The sequence below is a fragment of the Malania oleifera genome, chromosome 11, assembly GCF_029873635.1.
Source record: "Malania oleifera isolate guangnan ecotype guangnan chromosome 11, ASM2987363v1, whole genome shotgun sequence".
In the NCBI taxonomy this organism is placed as follows: Eukaryota; Viridiplantae; Streptophyta; class Magnoliopsida; order Santalales; family Ximeniaceae; genus Malania; species Malania oleifera.
Genome location: NC_080427.1, coordinates 28495072 through 28512369, shown reverse-complemented (window position 1 = coordinate 28512369; position 17298 = coordinate 28495072). Strand labels below are relative to the sequence as shown.

The window sequence follows — 17298 nt, the reverse complement described above, 5'->3', positions numbered from 1 at the left end:
TTTTAAATTTTCATTTTTGAAAATAATTTTTGAAAATGTCTTTAAGCAGAGACGAGGCATATTGCTTAAAATTTGAATTATATTTGAACCAAAAGATAAAATAATAAAAGAGCTATCTGACTATTCGATCCTTCTAAGTTGTACAATCATAAAGTATTTTCATATTAAAAAATAAAATACATTATAAATTCTAAACTAATTTTAACATTTTTAAATTTAATTAATTTAAGTTAAAAATTATTAATATCCCATAATAGATATTTCTTTCCTATAGTTTATTGGGCCATATTAATAATGTATTGCTTTGGTTCCAAGACTTAGACATGTGGATAGAAATCTGGCCAATTTTTATGGCTCCCACTTTTGTCTGCATTTTCAAAAGTGGAACAACCCCACTCCTGTAATATGTTTTCACATCCCCCATTTTGGTATTTTTTAATTACCATAACCCCAATTTAGTAAAAAACTCTCATTGTGTATGGTTACTAGTCTGGTTTTTACAAAGTAGAGACCTTAGTTTCACGTCCTTTGCCTATCATCCTTGTCTTAAGCTCTGAAGAAACATCATAATTAAGGAACAAGGTAATTGAACAATTTATGGATTTTGTAAGTTTGTCAATGGACATAAGGATTAAAGGAAGATTAGGAAGATGGATGATAGAGGGTAGGGAACTTAGCCCTAAGAAGCACTAAATCAATGATACATGACATGAACATGACATGCTAACAACATGATGCTATGGCAGTTTTCAAAAAAATAGGATATGACACGACATGGATGCATCAATTAGCTAATTTCAAAAATACGTATGTAGGTATATTTAGTATCAGTTTTTTCCTTTTAGATGTAAAATATTGCAGTAAAATAGTGTTATAATGAATAATTGACATTATTAATGCACACTATATAAATAATTTTATCCATATTATATGCTTGAGTCTTGAGAATTTGATGTCTAAGACTCTAAAAGCATGGCCTTGCAGGTGAGAGGTTATGGTGTTTTCCTTTGTAAACTAGTTCTCTTTGGTGTGTAGAGTTATCAAGAATTAATTTGGTTTGGTGTGAATGAATGGGATGCTAATATTGGAAATAGAGTTTCTCACAAAACTCCTGGGAAATTTGTTTTGCAGATTTATGGTGTTTTCCTTTGTAAACTAGTTCTCTTTGGTGTGCAGAGTTATCCAGAGTAAATTTGGTTTGGTGTGAATGAATGGGATGCTAATATTGGAAATATCATTTCTCACAAAACTCATTGGAAATTTATTTTTCAGATTTCACTTATTTTCTTTTTCTTATATTAAATATTCCTATTTTATTTTTCTTATATTAAATATAAAGCAGGGAATGCTTCTCGGCCCATTTCTAGGAAAGTCTTGGGTAGGAGACCATTGCTTTTGTCATGTGATCCCTTCTTTGTTTCGCATTACGTGGTGTTTCTAATCATCGATGAAGACTGGGTCTCTCAGGATTTCCATTTAAATGGAATGTTAATGATACCGAGGCTCGGAGATTTTTGACCTTCTTCAATTGTTGTATTCTTTTCAGCCCTCTGATGGAGGGGATTTTAGAAAATGGACTTTTGGAGTTTGGACATTTCTAGGTAGTTCTCTTGTAAATCTTTTTATTCTTGTTTGATTCATTTCTCAAAATTCTTTTGCTCTTGCTATTTTACTTTGAAAGCCAAGGGCTTGTTTGGTATTATTGCTGTTTTTTGTTTCTATTTCTGCATAGTGAAGAAACTAATTAAAAAAATGTGTTTGTTTATATTGTCAGTTTTCTGTTTTTGTTGTTGGTTTTATACTATTTGTGAAAAAAATGAAACCAGATTTTATGATTTTCAATTGTTTTGACAACCTATTACCAAAAATTTTAATATCCAGAAATAGTTCTTTTGGATCAAATCATTCATTTTATACACTTTTAAATTAAAATTAAAATTAAATGATCATATGAACTAAAATATAATTGAAATAAAAAATATATATATAAATTTCAAAAAATAATAAAGCCAATTACAAAATCTTTCTACTATTTTTCAATTTTCATGTCCAATAAATTTTTTTTTGTAAAGTAACTTTTGAAAGTATAACAATAAATAAAATAATTATAATAATTTTTATTTTTATTATAGTATTTTTTAATGCGTATTATTTTGTAATTTTATTATTTTAATAATATTTTTGTAATATTATTTGGTTGAAAGATGAAAATGTGTGTTTTTTAATTAAGTTTTGAATTTATTTTAGTTTTATAAATATTAATCAAACAAGTTGATGGTTAATGGTTTTTAGTTTCTATTTCTTGTTTTTGGTTTTAGTTTCTGTAATTTTTGACAGTGATACCAAACTACTCCTAAGGTATCTCTTAAGGTTAAATCGTTTGGGTGGATGGCCATTCTTAATTGAGTTAACACCAACAATATTTTACAGAGTAGAAGACTGCAAAAGGCTTTGTCTCCTAATGTTTGTGTAATGTGCTTTGTTAGTGGTGGGAGTCATGTTCATCTGTTTCTTTATTGTGTGTCTTTGTGGAGTTTTTGGAATAAGCCTTTTGGTTATTTGGTAATACCGGGTTTAACTTAATTCTTTATAGCAAGCGAGGAGGTTATGGTGGTGTGTAGTTTTGAGTGTTTGGTTATCTTGTGGGTAATCTGGACTGGGAGAAACACTTGCATCTTCCACAATTGTTATGTGTCTATTGATATGATGTGGGACATGATCACCTTTTTATTTTTTTTGCATTGTCATGGATATTCTCTTTTGGATGTTTTGGGTGCTTTGATTCTCAGATCTTCACCGGCATTGGATGGCTGTGTTAGACTTAGCTTTATCTCTTGTATTTGTTTTGTTTTCTTTAGTTAGCTGTCTCTTTTGTATTTCCATGAGAATTGTTTATCCTCCTTTTATATTCTTACCTCTATATAAAATTTATTCTCTTTCTTTAAAAAAAATATAGTTTGATACTGCACATCAGTAAAAGTAGCACCAGATCTATTATATAATCATAAAAGTATCATCAACAATGAAAAATCACCGAAAAACAAAAAACAACCAGGTGATTAGAAATAAGGAGCATGAAAAACATTGGTCCAAGAACAAACAGTAATCTAGCGAAAAAACACGAGGAAAACATGAAAGACATTTTGGGATGTGTCATGAAGTGTCAGGGGCGTGTTGGAGAACAAAATTAATTGATTCAATTTCTGACACATGTCAGACGTGTTGGATCATGTTGTACACGACTTGTGTGTTGGTAATGTCTGACACCTGTTGGACTAACAATCAGAGGTTTTCTTGAAGTATTGAGCTTCCTAGACTGTCCCTATGCCATGGACGTCTGTTGTATTGGAAATGCAATAGTGGACTAGAGAAGGGACCAGGCTACTTGTCATATGATAAGTTGCAGTAGAATCTGTGACTTAAGGTCTGGAAGAAGAGGTACTGAATGTAAGACAAACTGTAGGTTTACCTAATTGAGCAAGAGATGCAACAAAAACGATGCATGCTACTAAGTCTGGTGCTATGGGAATTTAGTAAGATCATCTTTTGATAAAGTTTATTGTTCTCCAATTGCTGAAGAATTAGTGGCAGGATTAGCATTTTAATAGGTACTTTGGAGGGCTGCCATGTAGATGCCAGCTGATCAATGTTGTGGCCTATTCTATGATGAGTGCATTTTTATGAGTACCTGGGCCATGCATGTCTGTGCCACCATATTGCCCTGGACCACCCTAGGAACCCCTACCATCAGATTGTGTACTTCCATCGCCTTGAAATGTAAAGCACTTTGTGCTAGAATTTTGAGTGCCTCAAGAAGTAATGCCCCACAGTGGCACAAATTAAGCAAGAATAAAAGTTAGCAAAAGATGCTAATTTTGCACTGCGAGAGTCTGTGATTAAACTAATTCAAATTTGGGCTTGAGAAGCGCAACAAAAATGTTATTACTAGGGGCAAAAGAACAAAGACAAAATCTGGAGGAGATGTGTGTTGGGCTTTTGTGGAGCCTAGTTGCGTTAAATTTGGATGATGACCCGACCTTTCTTTAATGAGAGATTTCTATCCTAAGGCTTAATCCCTGTGCGCAACATATAAAGTGATTGTTTTTAGGTGATTAGGGTAAGCAGTCGCACTTCGCGAGAGAGCGAGAGGGAGAGCATTGTTCCGCTGCACTCTCTGTATTCTCTTCCTGATAATAGTGAAATCCCTACAACTCTGTGGAGGCAGGCAAAATTTTTGAACCACGTAAATACTGTCTTGTGCATGTGATTGATTTTTTTTTTATTTTTCTTTGCCGTGTATTCTTTATCTCTTTTGTTTCTCACAGGTTTTGCGAATTTGTTCTTAATTCCCAACAACTGGTATCAAAGCCAAGTTAGGTTCGAGTGGGAGCAATAGCAGAGGAAGCAGGAAAGGCGTCTGGAATAGAGAAGTTTGATGGCACAAACTTTGGATTTTGGAAGATGTAGATCGAGGATTATCTCTATGGGAAGAAGTTACATTTGCCGCTTCTAGGAGAAAAACCTGCTACTATGAAGGACGAGGAATGGACTCTCCTTGACAGATAGGTACTGGGAGTTATAAGATTAACTCTGTCTAGGTCTGTTCCACACAACGTTGTGAAAGAGAAGACTACAGCAGATCTAATGAAGGCTTTGTCTGGTATGTATGAAAAATCGTCAGCAAATAACAAGGTACATCTGATGAAGAAATTGTTTAATTTAAAGATGGCAGAGAATGCATCACTAGCACAACATTTAAATAAGTTTAATACTATCACAAATCAATTATCGTCTGTAGAAATTGATTTTGATGATGAGATTCGTGCATTGATCGTTTTGGCTTCGTTGCCTAACAGTTGGGAGGCAATGAGGATGACAGTAAGCAACTCTACTGGAAAAGAAAAACTGAAGTATAATGATATACGAGATTTAATTCTGGCTGAGGAGATTCGCAGAAGAGATGCGGGTGAAACCTCAAGATTTGGTTTTGCCTTAAACCTTGAGACAAGAGGCAGAGGTAATGACCAAAATTCAGATCGGGGTAGATCAAAATCCAGAAACTATAATCGAAATAGAAGTAAATCCATATCTGGCCAAAAGGGACAATGCTGGAACTGCGGGAAAACGGGTCACTTTAGGAGACAATGCAAAAGCCTTAAGAAGAAGAATGAGGAAGATTCTGCTAATGCTGTAACAGAAGAGGTACAAGATGCACTACTTCTTGCAGTAGACAGTCCACTTGATGATTGGGTTTTGGACTCGGGAGCTTCGTTTCACACCACTTCACACCATGAAATCATACAGAACTATGTAGCAGGAGATTTTGGTAAGGTGTATTTGGCTGATGGCACAGCCGTGGATGTTGTGGGTATGGGAAACGTCCGAATGTCGTTGCCCAATGGGTCTGTTTGGTTGGTGGAGAAGGTATGACATATTCCTGACTTGAGAAGGAATTTGATTTCTATCGGACAGCTTGATGATGAAGGGCATGCAATGTTGTTTGCTGGTGGCACTTGGAAGGTTACAAAGGGAGTTAGAGTATTGGCTTGTGGAAAGAAATCTGGTGCTCTATACATGACCTCAAGTCCAAGAGACACAATTGCAGTTGCTGAAGCAAGTATTGATACAAGCTTATGGTACCGCAGACTTGGACACATGAGTGAGAAAGGGATGAAGATGCTGCTGTCAAAAGGGAAACTACCGGAATTGAAGTTCATTGATTTTGACTTGTGTGAAAGCTGCATCTTAGGAAAACAGAAAATGGTGAGTTTCTTGAAAAATGGCAGAACACTGAAGGCTGAAAAGTTGGAGTTAGTGCACACAGATTTGTGGAGGGCCTTCTCCCGTTGCATCCCTTGGAGGTTCAAGGTACTACGTTACTTTCATTGATGACTCAACCAGAAAGGTATGAGTTTATTTTCTGAAAAATAAATATGATGTATTTGAAACTTTTAAGAAGTGGAAGGCTATGGTTGAGACAGAGACAGGTTTGAAAGTAAAGTGTTTGAGATCGGACAATGGAGGAGAGTACATAGATGGAGGGTTCAGAGAGTATTGTGCTGCACATGGAATCAGAATGGAAAAGACCATTCCTGGGACACCACAGCAGAATGGTGTGGCTGAGTGCATGAACAGAACTCTTAATGAGCGTGTAGGAGTATGAGGTTGCAAGCTAGACTACCAAAAACTTTCTGGGCTGATGTTGTTAGTACTGCAGCTTATCTGATAAACCGAGGACCTTCAGTTCCCATGGAGTTCAGACTTCCTGAAAAGGTTTGGAGCGATAAAGAGGTAAAGTTTTCTCATTTAAAAGTTTTTGGTTGTGTTTCTTATGTTCATATTGATTCTGATGCTCGTAGTAAACTTGATGCAAAGTCCAAATATGCTATTTCATTGGCTATGGTGATGAGAAATTTGGGTATCGATTTTGGGATGAACAAAATAGGAAGATCATCAGAAGTAGAATTGTGATATTTAATGAACAGGTTATGTACAAGGACAGGTCAACTGTAGTGTTAGATGTCACAATAATAGATCAGAAGAAATCTGAGTTTGTTAACTTAGATGAATTGACTGAAAGTACTGTCCAGGAAAGGGGTGAAGATGATAAGGAGAATATAGAATCATAGGCAAATCAGAATACACCTGTTGCTGCGGTCCATAGATCTTCCAGGACCATTAGACCTCCACAGCGTTATTCACTTGCTCTAAATTATCTCCTGCTGACTGATGGTGGTGAGCCAGAGTGTTATGATGAAACCTTGCAGGATGAAAGTTCAAGCAAGTGGGAGTTAGTCATGAAGGATGAGATGGATTCCTTGTTGGGGAATCAGACATGGGAACTGATTGAATTGCCAGTAGGGAAGAAGGCTTTGCATAACAAGTGGGTATACAGAATAAAGAACGAACATGATGGTAGCAAGCGCTACAAAGCCAGTTTAGTTGTCAAAGGGTTCCAGCAAAAGGAGGGCATTGACTTCACAGAAATATTTTCGCCAGTTGTGAAGATGGCGACAATTAGACTGGTACTGGGAATGGTGGCTGTAGAAAATCTACATCTTGAGCAGTTAGATGTGAAAACGGCATTCCTTCATGGTGACTTGGAGGAAGACATCTACATGATTCAGCCAGAAGGGTTCATTGTCCAGGGACAAGAGAATTTAGTCTGCAAACTGAGAAAGAGCTTGTATGGTCTAAAACAAGCCCCAAGACAGTGGTATAAGAAATTTGATAGTTTTATGCATAAAATTGGGTTCAAGAGATGTGAAGCTGATCACTGTTGTTATGTTAAGTTTGTTTGACAATTCTTACTTCATTTTACTGTTATATGTAGATGATATGCTCATTGTAGGGTCTAGCATTGAGGAGATTAATAATCTGAAGAAGCAATTATCAAAATAGTTTGCAATGAAGGATTTGGGAGCTGCAAAGCAAATCCTTGGAATGAGAATCATTAGAGACAAGGCTAATGGTACATTGAAGCTTTCACAGTCAGAGTATGTGAAGAAAATTTTCAGTTGGTTCAACATGAATGAAGCTAAACCAGTGAGCACACCCTTGAGTAGTCATTTCAAACTAAGCAAGGAATAGTCACCGAAGATAGAAGAAGAAAGGGACCATATGAACAAGGTGCCCTACGCCTCAGCTATTGGTAACTTGATGTATGCTATGGTGTGTACAAAGCCAGACATTGCACATGCAGTGGGAGTTGTGAGCAGATTCATGAGTAGGCCAGGAAAGCAGCATTGGGAGGTAGTCAAGTGGATTCTGAGATATCTGAGGGGTTCATCAGATACATGTCTTTGCTTCACAGGTGCAAGTTTGAAACTGCAGGGTTATGTAGACGCTGATTTTTCTGGTGATAATGATAGTAGAAAGAGTACTACTGGGTTTGTATTTACTCTGGGTGGTACAACTATACCTTGTGGTTCAAATTTGCAAAAGATTGTTACTCTATCTACTACAGAAGTTGAGTATGTTGCAGCAATTGAAGCTGGAAAGGAGATGATTTGGCTACATGGTTTCTTAGGCGAATTGGGTAAGAAGCAGAAGATGGACATTCTACACAGTGACAGTCAGAGTGCAATTTTTCTTGCCAAAAATTTGGCTTTTCATTCAAAGTCGAAACATATACAGACAAAATACCACTTTATCCGTTACGTTGTTGAAGATAAGCTGGTAATACTTGAGAAGATCTGTGGATCTAAGAACCCGGCAGACATGTTAACTAAGGGTGTAACTATTGAGAAGCTGAAGCTGTGTGCAGCTTCAGTTGGTCTTCTAGCTTAAGTACAGGAGGATGAGTTGCAGGGATAAGGGATTGTTCATTTGGAGGATTGCAGTCGATATTGGTGATTGAACTAGGCTCCAAGTGGGAGATTTGTTGGGCTTTTGTGGAGCCTAGTTGCGTTAAATTTGGATGATGACCCAACCTTTCTTTAATGAGAAATTTCTATCCTAAGACTTAGTCCATGGAGCGAAGGCTTGGGCCTTGTAGCCCATTCGGAACCTTGTGCGCAGCATATAAAGTGATTGTTTTTGGGTGATTAGGGTAAGCAGTTGCACTTCGCGAGAGAGCGAGAGGGAGAGCATTGTACCGCCGCACTCTCTGTATTCTCTTCCTGATAATAGTAAAATCCCTGCCACTCCGTAGACGTAGGCAAAATTGCCGAACCACGTAAATATTGTCTTGTGCGTGTGATTGATTTTTTCTTATTTTTCTTTGGCGTGTATTCTTTCTCTATTTTGTTTCTCACAGGTTTCGGGAATTTGTTCTTAATTCCCAACAATGTGCGATATCACTTTTCTGTCTCTTTGCTCTATTAGGAATTTATTGAACAGATGTTCATGGCAATGGTTTCAAAGGCTATGGCGGGAGATTTCTGTTGGAAAACAGTCCAGACCATAGGAAAATCCTTTGATCTAAAACTAGAGGTGGTTGCCTTTGGAGCTTTTGTCTTGAGTTGCTGGATTGGGGTCTTGCTGGTTGCATCTTGGTGTGTCTTTCAATGCCATTTTTGTGCTTGCAGCAATTTGCTTTTTCAACTAAATTCTGGAAATTTTCATCTTGGGTGGTGCTCGAGTCCACAAGAAGTTGACAATTTTTGGAGCTGGGGTGGAATTTGAGGGGAAGAGGGTACTCCCATTTCATTCATTGGGATCTGAAAGGTTCTTGACTAGCTTGATCGTAATATAGGAGATTTATTTAGTTCTAGGTCGTGTAAGTTTTATTTCAGTTTATAAACATTTGGGCTTTGAAGGAATAATGAACTTATGGCTCAAATCTATAGGCTTGATTTTTAGGGTTTTGTTTAGTCTTATGTATCTATATATACACACAAACACACCCAAGCTTGTGGTTGGAAGGACTAAGGATAACTCTGAATTGTCAAGAAATAATTGCCCTGGTCGACTTTTTTCATTGCTTTGAATTTTTTTATCTTTATTTTCTTTTGTTTTATTTTTTTTAAAGAAATTAAATTTTTTTTCCTTTCCCTCTTGCCTATCAGTTGTACATCAGTTTTTAAAGTCAATATTGTTCTTTATTCACTGTTATCATTTACTATATTATTGCTCAATTTCTTAATTAGGACAAGATCAATTAGTTTTTCTTTTGCAGTTACGAGCGGGGCACGGAGGCATTACTGTGGAGAAGACAAACAAAGGAAATGTCTCATAAAGATTTTCTAAGTCGACTTCCTGCGAACTTGGGTAGGAATCAAAGGGCATTTGGAAGTATGTGTGATGCTCGGTCTCTTCCAGCTCATCTGTATAGCTCCTATTCTGATAATAAATGCATGAAGGATGTAACAAATAAGGTGCACCAAATTTTAGAAAGATTTATCTTTTCGTTTTCATAAAGAAAAAAGAGTAACAAACTTCATCTATTTCTTTTCTTTATTGCTGGAACTGTATTAAAATCCTAATGAAAAATTATCTTTTTTTTTGTAAGTTTTTATATTAAATCTACAATCTTTGAATCATGACCATTAGGTTGTGCTGAATTCTGCACAAATTAAATTATGTAGATGTTGAATTAATTATTTTCTTATTTTTTCGATGTGCACAAATTTTGAGTTCTAGCTTTTCCCCTTTTGATGTTGGGAAGTTATGATATATTATCATTCATAAATTATTATATGCTGCAGTTTTTAAAAGGTATACCATCAATTGTGAACATAGTGGAAGTTGGTCCAAGGGACGGTTTACAAAATGAGAAGCATATTGTGCCTACACCAGTAAAGGTTGAGTTGATAAAGATGCTTGTTTCTTCAGGATTGCCTGTCATTGAGGCTACAAGTTTTGTCTCTCCAAAATGGGTACCGCAGGTAAATAGGCCTGCTGTTTCTTGCAAGTTTGTTTCAGTATCTATTCCTTACTATTTCATCATTAATTATGATTTTGTTTATTCATCCCTGTATAGATTGTCAGCTTAATTCGCTAAGAAGCTTCCCGCTCTGCATCTTACCTTTCTCCTTGGAGTTCCTTATGTTTTTCCACCCATCTTATTTCTTTTGAGTTTTGATGTGGGCAGGCATCTGCATTTAAATCTCTTATATATATATATATATATATATATATATATTATTGATAATCGGCATGAGAGATGATAATGTTAATATTTATTTTTCAATTCAATCGGGTGGACGTATAGGTTTGTGAGAACAAGACCTTGAGAGAGATGTAGAAGGTTTTTTGTTGGTTTTATATTATTTGATGATGGGTGTGGGAGATGATCATGTTAATATCTAGTTTCTTACTTCAAGCAGGTGGGTGTATAGGTTTGTGAGTGCAGGACCTTGATAGAGATGTAGAAGACTTTTTGTTGGATTTTTGTTATTTGATGATGGGTATTGGAGTCGATCATGTTAGTATATATTTTTCTTGCTTTAAGATGGTCAACATATATTGTTAGAACAGGACCTCAAGAGAGATATACCAGACATCGTGGAGGCTAAAGAGCTATGAGATGGGTGATTGGGACCATAGTTGATTGGTATGTGTCAAGAGAAGTTCTCAATGGATTAAGTGAGAACATTTTCAATTAAGATTTGGTGTTGTTGGAATCATTGAAAATGATTAAGAGTTCTGGAATTGTGAAAAATATTTGAAATTTGGTTATTTTATTTTATTTTAAATTATTGTAACTTTTATATTTAGAATTTTTATGATATTGGAGTTTTTTTCTATTTTAGATATTTGTAGAACTAATAATATATGTGGGAGGGGGCAGCACTTGGGGCTAATTAGAGGCTCTTAGAGGATACGTGGACTGTATAAGCATCTGGAGGGTGATATATGCATCTAAAAACAGGGCTGAAGGAAGGGTGAATTGCTTACAAGATTTGTGTGGCCAAATTCTTAATCCTTTTGCTAAATTTCTTAAAATCGTTTGACAGCCAATTTCTGGATTTGTGTGATGGAAGGAGTTTGAATTTTGTGAACAGGGGTAGCTATTCTTATTTTGACAAGTTCTGCCTTCCTCTCACCCTATCTTTGTTTTTGTTTGTGCACCACACGTGTTTGGGTGAACATGTGCACCAAATTCTTTCCGTGCTTTGAACCGGTTGTTGCAGTAGATTCTGGTTCAACATAATTTGTTTCCAGTAATAAATACTGTTGTTATTATAATGTCAATTCTGAAAAGTTAGTGCGCGTAAATTTCCAGTTGCTATTTTAATACTATTGCAACTTAACTGATAAAGAGTATATGCACCATTATCAATGCACATCTTAACATTAAGTATTCAAGCTTAATTTAAGTTTTGAGTAATGAGTAGTAAACTGTCCCAAGGGAAATGATGTATTTTATCTGTTTTTTAAGTGTGCGGATTTATTTCTGTAGGCCTTCCATTTCTGCTCACCTTGAGGCTTTTAAATGTCCCTCCTTGGTAGCTTTCATCAAAAGGTTAAAAAGATGTTTATGATCATAATGTAAGCCTTGGTTTTTGCAACACTCTACAGAGTGGTTGATGTTTTGCACAACGGATTGGCATCCCCTTGATGCCTTGCTAATATATTTTTTTTCTCTTTACTGATAAAAAAAATTGGGATCATTGTGGTACATAGTCCGTCTTATTCTGTAGTGTTTTTAAGATCCTTAATGAACTTCATATTTACTAGGGCATAAGTACTTAAATATTAATTCTGCGGTCTCCCCCCCCCCCCAAAAAAAAAAGGCCCCCACCCCCTTTTTTATTTCTACGTTTTTATCTCATTGTGAAATCTAATTCTTTAATTGAATTAATCCTCTTACAAATTTTCAATAGCACCCTTCGGCTTATTGGCTTCATTTCATAAGGATTCAAAATTTAATTCCATGCTTATATTTTTGTATTACTGTTTGGTTTCTAGACTTAGTTGATCCATTTATTTTTCATGAAGGGGCTTAAATAGTTGTTATCCTCCAAAAACTGCCACCTGCTTGAGCTTTGTCTCATTTAATTGCAGCTAGCAGATGCAAAGGATGTAATGGAAGCTATTCAAAATGTTACAGGAGCCAGATTTCCTGTGTTAACACCTAATGTTAAAGTAAGATGGCTGTTGAGTAAAATAATATGGTGAAGGCTGCTAGGGAGGATCTGTTGATACTTGTGATGTTTTCATTTTAGGGATTTGAAGCTGCAATTGCTGCTGGAGCTAAGGAAGTGGCTGTCTTTGCCGCAGCATCTGAATCCTTTTCAAAGTCAAACATCAATTGTAGCATTGAAGATAGTCTCACTCGTTATCATGATGTAGCTCTTGCAGCTAAAAAGCTCTCAATACCTGTCCGTGGGTATGTTCTTTTAATTCTGTTTAAAAGTACTCATTTCCCCCTTTAGTTTCATGAGAGAATATGCATTGGAATACTTGAGTAGGCATTGGAATACTCCTAGATTCATTCCTTATTTAACTTGCTCATTTTAGGTACACTTTTCGTGTATGTTGTTTCTTAGTTGCTTTGGGAAATCTCAGTGCTGTCATTTTCTAGATTAAGGAGAGTCAATCTCTGAGAGAACAAATAGACCTGCTAGCTTCTTATATGGAATCTTTGTGAACCTGACAACAGATGCTTACAATCTTGTCCCAAGGTCTATGTTTAGGATCATTTGAACGATAAACCATAGTAGCTGTTAAAGCTTGATATACATTGTTGGCCTATAACATAATAGCTTAAGCTTTTAGGTTAAGTGGTAATCTAACATGGTATCAGAGCTGGTTACTAGGAGGTCCTGGGTTTTAGTTTTGTTGCTTGCATTTATTGTGTGGTATTTAAAGAATTTTTGTATTCTTTATAATGAGTGATATTATTGTGTCTTCATCTCTCCATGTGCTGTCGGGCTGCACGTGCGGGGGAGTGTTCAAGCTTCACATACATTATTGGCTCACAACCTAATTGCTTAAAATTTTAGGTAAAGTAATAATCTAACAGTAACATCACTAAAAAAAACTAGAATCATCTGGATAGTTAGCTGAAATGGATATATCCAAATTGAAATAGAAAGGAGGATGAAGAAGAAGAGAACAGAAGGAAGAATTAAGGGATCAATGAGAATAGGGCATGATTTCAAAATTGCGATGCATGACCAACTTGGTGAAGCCACTGGATTAGTCAACCAATGGTTCAAACAATGGTAAAAAAAGGTGATGTTATGAATTATGAGACACACACGAGCATAGAGAAAAAGACAGTCATAATAACGTGTTTGTAGATCGACTTTTTTGACACCCTATAGTTTTTATTTTTTATTTTTAATTTTATATACTTTTATATATATATTTTTTGTAGTTAGGTGTGGGATGCATCTACAAGATCGAAGCCAAAGTTATAGCTACAAGGATAAAAAAAGTCATTTTGGAAGTCATTGGGCAACATCAACATGCCTTTGTGGCTGGCAGACATATCATGAAGTTGTGGATCTCTACCATGAGGAAAGAAAGATGGGGGGTGTTGTAAGCTCAACATGGAGAAAGATCTTGATTATGTGATTCAAGTCAACTAGAGCTTTCTTATGTATTTTCTTATGAGAATGGGCTTTGGGGAGGTTTGGCGTAGATGGATTGCACAATGCATTAATACCCCAACCTTCTCTGTGCTCATTAATGGCTGCCCATCTAACTTCTTTAGCTCCTTTAGAGCCTTGAGATAGGTGATCCCTTGTCCCCTGTTATTTATCTCAATTATGGAAGTTTCAAGCCTTATGTTGATGAAAGCTACTGAAGGAGGGCTCCTTAAAGGTCTCAACATGGGCAAAAATGGGAGGTTTATGGAAGTTTCACATCTTATTGTTGCAATGACACCATCTCTTTTTTGTGAAGAAGATCCCTTCCAAATCCTCAACCATCGATGCCATTTTGGTTGGGTTTAAGGCAGTCTTGGGCTTGAGAGTGAATCTGGGGAAAAGTGAGATTACCCTCGTTGGGGATAGCGTAGGAGGGCCTCTCCTTGCTGGACATTTGGGCTGCAAGACGGGGACCTTCCCCATTAAATACCGTGGTCCGCCTCTTGGAGTTAAATTCAAAGATAAAAGAGTTTGGGAGCCCATTATTGGAAAGTACGAGAAAAGAATTGCAGGCTTGAAAAGGAAATTCTTGTCAAAAGGTGGGAGACTCACTCTCATCAGGAGCACCTTTACGGCTTGACTAACCTTCTAGTCTATTATTGTCTATCTTTTCTTTTTACTAGTTTTAGTTGCCAAAAGACCTGAAGGAATTTAAAGGTTTTGGGGAGCTTAGGGAAGGAATTTAAATACCACCTTGTCAAGTGGGAGGTGGTTAAACAATCTATTCATTTGGGAGGCTTGGATTGGAAATCCCTTTTCATTTTCAATAAACCTTTGTGGAGATTCATGAAGGAGAAGACTACCTTTGGCAGGGAAATCTTGCTTCTGAATATGGTCTGGAGTACAATGAAACACTCTAGTTCGTGGAATGGGAATAGGCTTGTGGTACCGAAAATGCTCTAAAATTTGGAATGTTAGGGGTATGCATAAATAAATATATTGGTGAAAAAAGTTTAATGGCACTTATATATTTGGAGGGGATTTTGAGGTGTTTCTAAATGTACAAGAGATTTTATGTTGCGAAATAGATAAATAATGATGGAAATAGAATTAGAATGTCATGATTCCCCTTTTTACTAACACAAAGTTATGTCATGTGAAAATTTTGTATTAGAACCTTGGATCATTAGGCTTAGCATTACATTCGTACCAATACGTTGTTTGCTAGGGTGCTAGAATTTTCTGGTACCTATGGTGCTGCTTTTGAGTTAGAGGATCAGAACACTTATAACCTACTGGGTTCTGGACCCAAACACGGTAGATAGCTCCAGGAGAAAACTTGCCATGGCTTGGAGTTGAAGCATGCATAAAACATTACTTGCCAAACATCGTGGAGACCCTAGAAACAAACTTTGCATGAAGAAGAGAGCAAAAGGAGTTTTCTCGTGGAAGCATGCACACATCATTGCCTGCCAAACATCATGGAGGATGTTAAAGGTTATTTTAGTCTTTTAGTATTATTATTAAGTGTTAGTATGTTAATTAGTGAGGGTTAGTAAGGGCATTATGATCATTAGAATGTATTTGATTTGTATTATAAATAGGGAGAGAGACCTATCTTCAAGTTAGGTCTTTCATTTAATAAAAATCTCAACATGGTATTAGAGTGTGATCTAACCTAAACCCTATCACACTCAGCCATTGCCAGAAAACATCCTCCTATTGCTGCCCTTCCGCGAACCATGTCAACCCTTCATTATTTCACAAAACCAACCATATAGATAAAAACAAAACCCTTTGAAACATTACCCTACAAAATACCGTCATTGGAAAGCTCCTCATGTGCAGCCACGTTGTTAGCCTTGGTGTATTCCCAAGAGGGGGGGTGAATTGGGATTTAAAACTTTTTCCTAGGTTTGACCTAAATAGAAGCAGTACATTCACAACTTAGGGTCTGTTTATGCAGTTCCAAATGCATAGATAAATATAACATGCGGAAATTAAAATCATGCGCAACACTCACCAACTATAACATGCACGTGTAGGAATGTAAATTGCAGAAGGATAAACAGTGCACACAAGATATGTTATCGGGGTTTGGCCAATACTGCCTACGTCCCCGCCTTGGCTACACCAGCACAATAATTACCACTATAATGCTCATTTAAACGGGTGGAGCGACACCTAAACAACTAGGTCAATTAGCACAGGGTTGACCTCAACCTTTACACAATCCTTCCGGGCTGGATTACCGCCCCCTCAGGCTACGCCTGAAAATACAACAGTATTCTCTCAATCAAATGGTACAATGATTATGCTTTCATGTAAAGTAGATATGTACCCAATACGCGCAGTCACATACACATTTAAGATATGGATATAGTGTAAGCTCAGTGATGCAAATAGTTGTGCTATCAACACTCAATATGGTATAATCAGTGAAATGCTCAAGAGTGTTTAATACAAGCAATATCTTGGAATCTAAGTAAAGCACAGTTCAATAGCAAATCAATATATCAATCAGATATTCAAACTAGTTCAAGAAGATTTTCTTCAATGAAATAAGCACAATACTAGTTTGAAAATATTTTGCTTGTTGGAAAAATCTTTGCACAACAAAAATCAAAGCTGTTGGACACTTGCAATAACAATGCAAATATCCTAAGCTCACTTAGTTTATCCCAACACAAGATTTATAATATGAAAATCTGTGGGATAAACCTAAGCTAAACTCCCCAAAAAAATATCACAATCAATCACACAAGTGGGAGTTTATAGCAAGTCTAGCAATCACAAGCACTCTAAATATGCTCTCACAATCTTAGAATATATCAAGGAAGTGAAGATTTGAGAGTATTTGGACAAAGAGAGTGTTTTCAAAAGAGAGAATTTTGGCTAATGAAAATTGCAAATTATTCTTTAATTTTTGCAAATGAGCCTATATTTATAGGCAGGGGTAAAATTATAACCGTTTGTGACTTGTTGGGAATTATTAGAAAAGATTCAAAATGTTTAAACACACTTAACCCAACTTAACCCAATTTTACCGCAGTTAAAATAATTTTAACCCGCCGAGGTTCGGGTGGCTGAACCAAGGTTCAGTCGCCCAAACAGACACAATAATAAAAGTTATTTAAATAAGTTCGGTTGCCCGTGTCATGCTTCGGAAACCCGAACAAAAGTCAGTAGCCTCTGTTTGTAAATTCAGGTACTCGGTCATAGGTTTGGTAGCCCGAACTTGTGTGTTCAGCCGCCCGGGGCTCAATTTGAATTATATCTCTCGGTAGCTTGCGTTGGTGAAATGTCCCTTTCGAAG

The 17298-nt window shown here is 36.4% G+C and overlaps 1 protein-coding gene across 14 annotated transcripts in view; it reads left to right on the top strand.

Moving 5' to 3' along the window:
• Window positions 1–17298, top strand: part of LOC131168179 (uncharacterized) — a 56085-nt gene that overhangs the window by 18875 nt on the left and 19912 nt on the right. For all 14 annotated transcript variants that reach the window (XR_009140239.1, XR_009140237.1, XR_009140236.1 and 11 more), the window contains 4 exons: window positions 9620–9818; window positions 10149–10328; window positions 12451–12531; window positions 12612–12775. Coding sequence is in view for 6 of the 14 variants with exons in the window: in XM_058127449.1 (XP_057983432.1) it covers window positions 9620–9818; window positions 10149–10328; window positions 12451–12531; window positions 12612–12775 (624 nt within the window). In the remaining 8 variants the exon portion in view is untranslated. The remainder of the gene's footprint in view (window positions 1–9619; window positions 9819–10148; window positions 10329–12450; window positions 12532–12611; window positions 12776–17298) is intronic.